This window comes from Carettochelys insculpta, chromosome 2 (genome assembly GCF_033958435.1).
Source record: "Carettochelys insculpta isolate YL-2023 chromosome 2, ASM3395843v1, whole genome shotgun sequence".
NCBI classification, from domain to species: Eukaryota; Metazoa; Chordata; order Testudines; family Carettochelyidae; genus Carettochelys; species Carettochelys insculpta.
This window is the reverse complement of record NC_134138.1, coordinates 113,569,006-113,581,020: the sequence shown is the minus strand read 5'-3', so window position 1 is coordinate 113,581,020 and position 12,015 is coordinate 113,569,006. Positions and strand designations below refer to the sequence as shown.

Genomic DNA, 12,015 nt, shown 5'->3' with positions numbered 1-12,015 from the left:
AACTTCCCTGCATGAAGTGCAGTTCCTGCCAGTCCCCTTCCATGCCTGGATGAGGCTTGCAGTTTGCAGGGGAAACAACTGCTGTAAAGTAACAGTGTCACTTTGCATCTGCAAGTAGCTTGCAGGTGTGAGGCAATCACACCTTCGCCCCCCAAACTATGTCCATGTTAAAAGGGGGTGAGGATGGACTGGATCTGGGGAAGCATATAGAAGGTATATGTGAAAACTGTCAAGATAAAGCAGTTTAAGATTTTCATATCAATAAAATGATCCCTTTGTTTCATCATCTTTCTCTCCTTGTCTCATTTAGTCCCTTCCAACTAACCCCTACTCCCTTGTAAATACTAACTGCAGGTTTCCCACTAAAAATTATTTCTCTGAACAACACTGCCATCAAGTGTTCAACATATGCAGAAACTATGTCTAGTTTCATACTGCTGTAACTTGGCCATCACTGTCATACTAACTTTTTCTTCCTCTCAGCACAGAAAACTGCAGCATAAACTAGCAAAAGTTAAAGAGTGCCATGTTATCACACTAAGGCTATGTCTACACAAGCCCCAAACTTCGAAAAAAAGTTTACTAATGAAGCACTGAAATACATATTCAGCGCCTCATTAGCATGCGGGCGGCCCCGGCACTTCGAAATTGACGCAGCTCGCCGCCACGCGGCTTGTCCCAATGGGGCTCCTTTTCGAAAGGACCCCGCCTACTTCGAAGTCCCCTTATTTCTGTGAGCAGATGGCATGGCCATTTCGAAGTTTGGGGCTAGTGTAGACACGGACTAAGTGTTGAAGTTTATCGTGCACAAGAATCAAGCTTAAATTTCATTTCCTTGTTCCCTGAGCAAACTAGAACCATACTCCATCAGCAAAAGAAAAGTGTGTTAACACATGATCATTTTGTTCTATTCTGTGCAATAAAAACAGTCCCTGTCGCTTGTAAAACAAAAGACTGGTGGCCTCCAAAGTGGGAGTCTCTAAATATAATTTGCCACCAAATAATGAATTATGCAGAATCAATGGGGAACAAGTCTTGTGGTTTAAAAAAAAAAAAAAAAAAAAAAAAGTGGATGAGAGCGTTCCCTTCTCCGCAGAAGTTCTTTGATACTATAACTAAATCACTGATTTCAGGTTACAGAAGACTCCTGCAATCTTTAAGCATATCAAATTATATCTTCAACGCCTTACTCTACAGTGGGTCAAAAATTTCTGTAAAATCCCAATTTTGCAATTTGTTGTCTCTTGTGAAGAGCAGGTCATTATTTAACACTGGCATCTAACAGAGCCCCAAAGTCCTCAATAAAAAACAGCCCTGTTGTGTCTTTTGTAGAGGCGAAGCACAACACAACACAACAGGAGGGACAGGGGAAGAATATGGATAATAGCAATAGGTGCAGTTCTACTCAATGACGATGCTCACTAGATGGAAAAACAGATTAACACCTCTTTATTTCTTCCATCAGCGTCACAAGCTAATGAATTCCTTAGCTGCCATTCATTTGATCCTAACAGAATATAAAGAGTATTTTAAAAGCAAAAATCTAACGAAATTTATAAATACACTGAAACGAGAAGTGAGGGAGAGTTAAAAACAGCCAAATTTACAATTCCATCACGTAGCATAGTAACAGAGAGTAAGCCGTGCTAGTCTATACACTATCAAAACAAAAAGCAGTCAAGTAGCACTTTAAAGACTAGCAAAATAGTTTATAAGGTGAGCTTTCGTGGGACAGACCCACTTCTTCAGACCAGAACAGACTCAATATTTAAGACACAAAGAACCAAAAACAGTAAGCAAGGACAACAAATCAGAAAAAGATAATCAAGGTGAGCAAATCAGAGAGTGGAGGGGCGAGGGGGAAGATGAAGAATTAGATTGAGTCAAGTATGCAGACGAGCCCCTATAGTGACTCGGAAAGTTCCCATCACGATTTAAACCATGGGTTAATGTTCCGAATTTGAATATAAATGTCAGTTCGTCCACTTCTCTTTCTAAAACGGAGCGATAATGTCTCTTCAGTAACACTCATACCTTGAGGTCATTGACAGAATGCCCCATTTCATTAAAATGTTGATTTACTGGTTTGTGGATCTGGAGTGTTTTGATGTCTGTTTTGTGCCCATTGACCCTTTGCCTAAGTGAGTTAGAAGTCTGTCCAATATACAAAGCATCTGGGCATTGTTGGCACATGATGGCATATATGATGTTAGTAGCGGAGCATGAGAAAGTGCCCATGATTCTGTGAGTAACCTGGTTAGGTCCAGTGATGGTATTTCCAGAGAAGATATGTGGACAAAGCTGGCAGCGGGCTTTGTTGCAGGGAAAGGTTCCAGGACTGGTACTCCTGGGGTATAGACTGTGGCTGTTAGTAAGGATCCTCATGAGGTTGGGAGGTTGTCTGTAGGAGAGAACAGGCATGTCACGCAGGGCCTTCAGACTATGAACAGGAGGCAGCCAGACAATTCTCCAACACCACATTTTACAGACCTCTCTCCACTGATCCCACTTTGGAATTCCAAAAGAAATTACAACAACTACTGAGGGAACTCCCTGCTGCTACTCGGGACCTCATTAACTCAGACACACCATCTGAGCCGCAGCCTGGATTATTCGATTTACTTCCCAAAATCCACAAACCTGGAAACCCTGGACGCCCTATCATTTCAGGTATTGGCACCCTTACCACCGGACTATCCAGTTACGTGGACTCCCTCCTCAAACCCTATGCCACCAACGCTCCCAGCTATATCCGAGATACCACTGACTTCCTCAGGAAATTACAAAACATTGGAAAAGTTCCTGATAACACCATCCTTGCCACAATGGATGTAGAGGCTCTGTACACTAATATTCCACATAAAGACAGATTACAAGCAATCAGGAACACCATCCCTGATGCCACCAGAGCCAATCTGGTGTCTGACCTCTGTAACTTTGTTCTCACACACAATCATTTCCGTTTTGGGGACAATTTATACCTCCAGATTAGTGGAACTCCTATGGGCACCCGCATGGCCTCACAATATGTTAATATATTTATGGCTGACCTGGAACAACGACTCCTCAGCTCTCGTCCCCTATTACCACTCCTCTACGTCAGATACATTGATAACATCTTCATGATTTGGACCCATGGTACAGAGGCTCTAGAAGAATTCCACAGAGACTTTAACAATCTACACCCCACCATCAACTTATGCCTCGATTACAACATGCAAGAGATACATTTCCTGGACACTACAGTACTAATCAAGGATGGCCTGATCAGTACCACACTGTACCAAAAGCCTACTGATCGTTATACTTATCTACACCCTTCTAGTTTCCATCCTGCACACGTGACTAGATCCATTGTTTACAATCAAGCTCTTAGGTATAATCGCATTTGCTCTGATCCAACTGACAGAGACCAAAAACTACAAGAACTTTACCAAATATTCATAAACCTGAATTACCCACCAGGAGAAGTAAAAAAACAAATCGACAGGGCTGGACGCATACCCAGAAACCAGCTACTCCAAGATCGGCCCAAAAGAGCCAAGAACAGAACACCACTGGTCATCACCTACAGCCCCCAACTCAGATCACTGCAACGAATTATTAAAGACCTACAACCTATTCTTAATCAGGACGCTACACTCCAGAAGGCCCTGGGTGACATGCCTGTTCTCTCCTACAGACAACCTCCCAACCTCATGAGGATCCTTACTAACAGCCACAGTCTATACCCCAGGAACACCAGTCCTGGAACCTTTCCCTGCAACAAAGCCCGCTGCCAGCTTTGTCCACATATCTTCTCTGGAAATACCATCACTGGACCTAACCAGGTTACTCTCAGAATCACGGGCACTTTCTCATGCTCCGCTACTAACATCATATATGCCATCATGTGCCAACAATGCCCAGATGCTTTGTATATTGGACAGACTTCTAACTCACTTAGGCAAAGGGTCAATGGGCACAAAACAGACATCAAAACACTCCAGATCCACAAACCAGTTAGTCAACATTTTAATGAAATGGGGCAGTCTGTCAATGACCTCAAGGTATGAGTGTTACTGAAGAGACATTATTGCTCCGTTTTAGAAAGAGAAGTGGACGAACTGACATTTACATTCAAATTCGGAACATTAACCCATGGTTTAAATCGTGATGGGAACTTTCCGAGTCACTATAGGGGCTCGTCTGCATACTTGACTCAATCTAATTCTTCATCTTCCCCCTCGCCCCTCCACTCTCTGATTTGCTCACCTTGATTATCTTTTTCTGATTTGTCGTCCTTGCTTACTGTTTTTGGTTCTCTGTGTCTTAAATATGGAGTCTGTTCTGGTCTGGATATGGTCTGAAGAAGTGGGTCTGTCTCACGAAAGCTCACCTAATAAACTATTTTGCTAGTCTTTAAAGTGCTACTTGACTGCATCATGTCGCAGTGATCATGTCTGCAATACTACCCTAATATATGTGTGTCTAGCATTGATTAACTTTCCTTTGTCTGTTGAAAAATGGTACCATAAATTTCTCTTTCTTTTTAAATGAAAACATTTGGAAACAAGTTTTCATGAGCTTCTGAGAATCAAGATCTGTGACCTGAAGGGAATGGATGCAAAAACACTGTAAAATACAAATGCTATTCTCTAGTAAATGCCAGTAGCCAATCTCAGCTCCAAGAGAAATGCACAAATAGAACTACCAAAGAAGCACCTCTTTGAAATCTCCATATAAACACCTCTTCACTATGAGTAGAGATTAGTAAGACTGGGATGCTTCAGTTAGGAAAAAAGAGCTAAATAAGGGAGTGGCAGAAGGGGATATGATAGAGGTCTATAAAATTAGGACTGTTGGAGAAAAATAAAGAAGGAAATGTTACTTACTCCATCAAATGGAATTAATAGGCAGCAGGTTTAAAAACAAACAAAAGGAGTGTTTCTTCACACAAAACACAGTCAACCCGTGGAACTCGTTATCAGAGAGTGAAGGCCATGACTATTAGTCACAATGGGCACAGATGATGTTCCAAGCTTCTGTTTGCCAGAAACTGGGAGGGATAGATGAAAGGGACTGAAACATTTAATGGTTACCTGTCCTGTTCATTCCCTCTGGGGCACCTGGCACTGACTACTGATGGAGGATAGAATACTGGGCTAGATAGAGCTTTGGTGTGATCCAGTAAAGGCATTCTTATATTCTCATGTCAGCTGATTTGCCAAGTGACACTAACAGTAATATTTCAATAGAAGGGAGACAGAAAAAGAACTTTTATACTGTTCATTCCCTATCCTGAAAATAGTGTTGCTTCCAGGCTGAGAAAGGCATAGAATGAAACCCATATGCATCATTTAATCCACCCTAATGACCTTCTTTAAAACACAACGAAAAGTTGTAGCTCATTTCCTAAAAATAGAACTACAGACCTGTAGCTAAGTAAAAGAGAAATTAATACTCAGAATGGGTTCCACACAAACTAAGAATTCTAACTCAATTCTTTAAAGTCAGACAAAATTGTCAATTAAATATTTTCATTATTAGCTTACAGTTTGGGGTCTTTAATGGCATTATAGTTTGCAAAGAATTTCGTTTAGAGGTATAGGTGGACAGAGATTTGTAAAGGAAAATAAAGTCAAAGACACACTGTATTTTAAAGCTGATTACTCGAAAAGTCCCAGTAGCGTGCTACTTACCTGCAATGGTATGTGCATAAAGTCTGCTACCAAATGTGAAAACATGTAATTCATACAGCTTGGCAATCTTTTCTAAGAATTCCTTGCAATGAGGACGCAAACGAGTATGCAGCATAGGCTCTCCTCTACCTAACTGAAAATGGAATATTCCCTAAAAGAGAACAAATAACCCCATAAGATTACTTGTAAAGTAATTAAGCTTAATTAAGATAAAAAATGCCTAAAAACACCTCTTTTTATCTGTTTTATTCATAGATCCTACTGCAGTCCAATTGAGCCGAGTAAGGATTATCATTTAAAAATATATTCAACCAGAGCATATTTTGCTCTTTGTAATACAGAAGTCCCTCTCTGATGATGGAAATTTTAACAACTATAATCTACTAGTTACAAGTAACACAAGAACTGTATGAGGGACAAAAGAGAAAGTTAATTTTTAGTTAGTTTGTGTACAGTCATTTTCCTGTACATGAAACCACCTTTTTCGTAGCAATAAGAGACAGAAAAACATTAAATTCGATGACAAAACCCATGGAATAAACAGACATACACAAGTCGATAGGTATCATCCAAGACACTTTTAACTCCTTTTTGGTTTTCATGCTGAAGATGTGCCGCTAATTAAGAAACTAGACGCTTATTCCAAAGATATATGAAAAATACATGACATAAGATGGGGGAAAGTCACCCTGATATGAACAGAAATCTGCATTTTATTTTTAAATTAAAAACATTATGTTCAACTATTTTGTAGTGCTGTGAACCTGAGAACACAACACTATATTAGCATGAAAACCAAGAATTAAAAATGACTCTCTTAGCTTTGTTGTCTAAGCTAACTAAAATAGAAAGCACAGAACTATGTATAATGGTGGAAAGTAAATTAGTTACTTTAAAAATAATTGCAATTTAAATAAATCAAAATGTTTCATTAATGACAAAATTTTGAAATACATTTCCTATCTAGACTGTTCCTCTTTGATAAGCTTTTCTCCTACATTTTAATGTACAACATACATTCTTACACACCTGTCATTCATTAGAAATTAATAGAAAACTTCAAGCCAGATCACACAAACATAACAGCAAATAATATTTACTTTATTAGACATCTGTTGGCAGTGCTGTTCTGTCGTATGGATTAATGTCTGGTCCAAATCTACCATCAGCACCAATTTTCGGTTTCGGTGTAGTCTCTGCTGGTCTTCCCGTCCTAATTGTTCAGCTTGCTGTAATAAAGAGATTTAAAAACTAAGAATAATCTGAGACAAGTCATTGAAAGTTTAAATAAAATCAAAGTATGACTCACTGTAAGTCCAAACGCTCAGTAACTTCTCAATAGATTTTGCCACCAACCCACTTTAAATTTTGCTTGCTTTGTCAACCATTTTTCAATAAAAGAAACTCCATAATTTACATATATAAATCTGTCAAACACTGTTGCTCTTTTAATAAAAGCAACCAATCTACAAAATGTACCAATGCACTGAAAATTATTAAAGGCCAACATTTTCAAAAGCAACTACTGACAGTTTGGTGCACAACTTCAAATCTATCAGGGGGACCTGATTTTCAGAAAAAGCTGAGCACATTAAAAAAGTCAGATGTTTTAAATTGCGCATCCAAGAACTGAAACTAATTTCTGATAATGCTCCCTTATTCCATAGGCTCAGGACACAATTAAAGTATCCAAGTTAAAACTAAATTAACCTCTACATTTCAGTGAATTCTTCTATCATTAAAATTCCAGGTAGGGAGAATTCACATCACTGCAACTTTGACAGCAATATTTAAAAATGAAAATATATAAGTTGCAAATAACAAAAAGAACAAAATAAGTCATATGTAGCTTGTTCTCCAAAAGAGAGAATAAGTGTAAGGAGGAATAACTGACATTTATCAAATGGAACAAAATAGATTCTACAAATAATTTTAAGCTCTAAAGAAGAGTGTTAAATTCAATGGCTAGTAAATTCAACATTATGAAAAGCCATATTTAATCACATTTGTCTGAACTAAAGAGAGACATTTTATTCCTTTCTCATTTAAGTTTTAACATGGTTATAAATTGCTAAAAGCATCACACAGGAGAAAAGGAGTTACCATTAAACACAAATCACTTAGTTAGGTCTAGTAGTTTACTGGATTTCTGGGCACCAGTCAGATGCAAGCAATTTACACAAGTTCAGGTTGTGTGTCTAACCACAATTTGAGCCTTTAGAGCGCTTCACTAAAATTGGCATCTTTTTAGACACCTTCCCCCAAACTACTTGTTTATGAACTTCTAAAATGAAGAGTAAGAAGATGAAAAAGTGAACAAAGGAGAAAAGCTAGAAAGAAAAAGGAGAAAGTTAATATAATAAAAAGTAGTGAAAAATGAAAATCAGAGACGGTGTTTTTGATCGAGTTGATTATGTTCAAGACACTTTCCCAAAAAAGGCCAATGACACGGGACATTGTTTATTTTAACCTCTTTACTGCTCAGAAGTTTTATTGCAATATTTAGGCTGTACAAGCTTTTCCAATACATAGTCTATGTCCCAGACACTAAAACATTGTTGAAAAGAATGGGTCATTTCTCTTTTCTTCCCTTGAAATGTGAAGAAACTGGATTTCAGAAATATTTCAGCTTTTGTAAGTTGATAAGTGCTGAAAATAAGACTTGCATCAACTGCTTATTTCTGAAAAGGCAGAAGTCCCCTGGAAAGCCAAAGATTTTAAAGCTATCATTGAAAGGCCATCATAGCCTTGCAAGTAAGTAACATTAAAATACTGCAGGATCAGACACAATGGCTAATGCTGATTTATAACCTATATCATGCTAACACTATTAAGCAAACAATTATTTAATTCAATACATGTATATAGTGAAGACTTACAGATCTGAGTTATGTTAAATGAAATCTCAGCTTCCTCTCAAAGTGAGGCCAATCCAATATTTTATATTTAACGGGCACACCTCTTTGAGGAACCTCCAGCTAAATGAAATCTCAAACTGTGGAATAATAGTGCAATTCAACTTGCCTCAGAGCTAACCATCAGTTCTGGAACACTATGAACCATAGATACAGTTGCTGTGGATAATGGCACATTCTGTTTTCCATTCTTGTTTTGTAGCCTAATCAAACAGGGAAGAAAAATTTTCAGTCATGTACATTTCAGCATTATTTCCATCAGTGAAAGCAGTTAATCATCAAAAACTGCAATATCAAACCAGCCAGCCATTGTCACATATCTTGATTTTGTTTCAATATGCTGATTCAGTGTGATGCACCCTTTCTTGGGGTATCCATTAAAGAAGCTATTACTGAACAAAATGGATGTGCGAACCCAAGAGACTTGCTCATTCAAGTATAACTATTTGCTGTAACCTTTGTTACTACAACTCTTCAGAAGACTGTACTATATAAAATATAAATAGTAAGTTACATTTAATTAAGTTTTACATTGTTGCATTTACTCTATTATACACGTTTTAAAACTCCTGAATTCAGATTTAGAAGGATATCAACAAAAAAGCTTACTTAAATTTGAATGATTAAGTTCAAGAGGTACGAAATTAAACTCCTCCAAATTAGCCTTTTGAAGTTACTTGGAGTTATTTAAAATAACTCATTCCCTGAAGCACATAATGACTTACATGCACATATGTAACCATATGGGCAATGCTATTACATATCAATAGCACCATGGTTGCACACTTTTATTCTTTCAACAAATAATGTAAAGAACTACTGTACATGCCTTGTTCCTCCGTACAGGTACCTTCCACAGAACAGATGGCAATGTCAAGTCTTCAAGGAGTGACACCACAAGGTAGCATATTGGTAACTTCTACACCAAACGGGTTAGTTTGCAAGTAACTGCCAGCCTGGCAACTTCATCCCAAGATGTCTGCCTATGTCAATACCCTATGTTGATGCCTCGCCACCCACAACAGAGATTCAGCAGACCAAATTTCATCCTTTTGTTTTCAATCATATTTCACAGGAGTTACTGAGGACAAAAATCTCGTAGTGCAACTGGAGTCAGAGTTAAGTTCACTCCCCCATGATGAGCATCTTGTATTAAGCACGTAAAAGGAAAAAAAAGTCTGAGGAGGAAATCCCTCACAAAAGCAAACCTGCACATATATTGGAAATATACCATTTTCAAAAGGACCCCCGTGTAGCCGCACTGAGCCGCGTACTTTCGAAAGCGGTGCTTTTGAAGCTTCGCGACTGGAAACATCCTAATGCTAATGAGGCGCTGAATATTCAATTCAGTGCCTCATTAGTAATCTTCAAAATGGCCATTAGCATGGCTATTTCAAAGATTTGTGTCCATGTAGACACATCCTTTCTGTCCCAATGCATCAACTTTTCTCTTACAGAGTATCATGAGCACAATTACATGAATTTCTCCATCAATAGTTGGTACAATGTTTTCAGATTCCAAGTTATTCTTATGTACCTAATTCTTAGCTATAACCATAGCTTCAGAAGGGACAGGGAATGAAGAAAATCTAAAGAAACAACAATCACTAAGATTAAAAAAAAATTTTAATTGTGTGTCAGGGTAAACAGGAGAGAAAAATAAAAGCCTAAATAATACTTACTGAGTCAAGTCCTGGCCACATTCTGCACATAAACCTTTCATAACAACAGGATGGCTACATCCTTCCAATCTCACCAAAATGCCTCTGCAAACACAAAAGCAATTCAATTTTAATGAAATGCTGATTTATGAAACATTTGAATTAATAGCAATTCATCAAAATTCATAAACCTAATGAAGTCTGAAGTATACATTTCAAGGCTTTGAATAGCCCACTCAATAAAAGATACATACTTTGGCTCAAAGATTTAACAAGAGGCAAAGTAAGATCAGGTTGAACCACTGGGTCCAGCAGCATCTGTGATCAGGCATTTTAGCAAGCTGGGTGTCCGCTTATTGTGGGTGGAACCAAATTTACCGGGCTTCCTGTCCTCACCGTCGCCAGCTAGGGCCAATGCTGGACGCAGCATCAGAGCCACAGGACATGGCTGGTCTTGCATAGTTCAGCAAATTCTCTGATTCAGCATCAGCCAGGCCCCAAGAGTGCCAGATCAGAAAGGTTCAACCTGTCTTACTAATTGAATTATCCAATATAATCTTTTAAAAAAAAAAAAAAAAACACAGTATGCAATAGTGCCAGCATTATCAAGGGCAGAGATTATGAATACCGTGTATTAACCAAAAATATGAGCCAATTATAATTAGATAATATTCTTGTTACTTACACACGATGTCCCACTAATCTTTACTTATTTCTTTTTCTTTTTTTGTGGGTGAGGAACATCAACTGGTCCAATCTTTTTACATGACTATTTTCCTTCATGACATAAGCGTCCCTGAAAACCACACTGCATCCACATTGTACATTAAAATCAAATACTGTAAAAACTCAGTTATCCATTTACCTGGCTGGGGACAGCTAACCAGGCAGTGGCAGCAAAGCCAGTAGAGCAGGGCCATTGGCCCCATACCAATATCCAGCACATTTGATTATCCAGCACCCTCCAGTTCCCAGGGGGTGTTGGATAAGTGAACTTCTACTGTACACACACGACCACTTAGATTCTAGGCAATTCATGAAAAAAACAAATGTAGAAATTGACATTTAAATGAAGAGACTGTCATTTACCTGAAGACCAAACCTTGTCTATAACACAAGAAGCCTACATCCAAAGCAGACGGGACTCTACTGTAATGTGTCAAAAGCGCTTCATACATGCATGTGTGAATATCCTGAATAATGCAAGCATGAGTGTCAGCAACTGGCTGAAATTTTTGTTTACAAACTGACCACTGAATGCCACAAAAAGGGCTTGCAATAAAATTAGACAACATTAACTAAGGATGCTCACCCTCCCATTTTTTTTAAACCAACTTGGGATTGCAACATTTTAGAAACAACCGTTGTACTACAGCTGCAGATTTCAAGACCTCAGTAGGTAAATGTGAGAAAAATAAATGGAGTAGGGAACAGGCCGGACTGATTTAAATCATTGAGGAAAATCACTGATTTAAACCAAGTTTCCCCCTAATACTACTTCACGTACTACTAAAACAATGGTGCAAATCTGATCCCTAAAACATATTAATTCACAACTCAATACAGCATTTTACAACATCTAGGACGGTATATAGCAGTTCATTCAGAATAGTAAACACTAAATCTCTCTCCCTCCCTCCCTCCCTCCCTCTCACACACACACACACACACACACACACACATTTTATTGAGCAAAACCTTAAATGTTTTGCGTTTGCAACTGCGACAGTGTCTCCTGATTTGCCAGCCGAAGGTGGT

At 38.4% G+C, this 12,015-nt stretch overlaps 1 protein-coding gene across 1 annotated transcript in view; it reads right to left on the bottom strand.

Moving 5' to 3' along the window:
* The window catches only part of CTDP1 (CTD phosphatase subunit 1), a 189,663-nt gene that overhangs the window by 158,969 nt on the left and 18,679 nt on the right, over positions 1–12,015 (bottom strand). Inside the window, exons 2-5 of the mRNA XM_074987564.1 lie at positions 10,279–10,362; positions 8,706–8,799; positions 6,782–6,910; positions 5,682–5,832 (exon numbers count right to left, since the gene is read on the bottom strand). Of these exons, the coding sequence (XP_074843665.1) occupies positions 5,682–5,832; positions 6,782–6,910; positions 8,706–8,799; positions 10,279–10,362 (458 nt within the window). The remainder of the gene's footprint in view (positions 1–5,681; positions 5,833–6,781; positions 6,911–8,705; positions 8,800–10,278; positions 10,363–12,015) is intronic.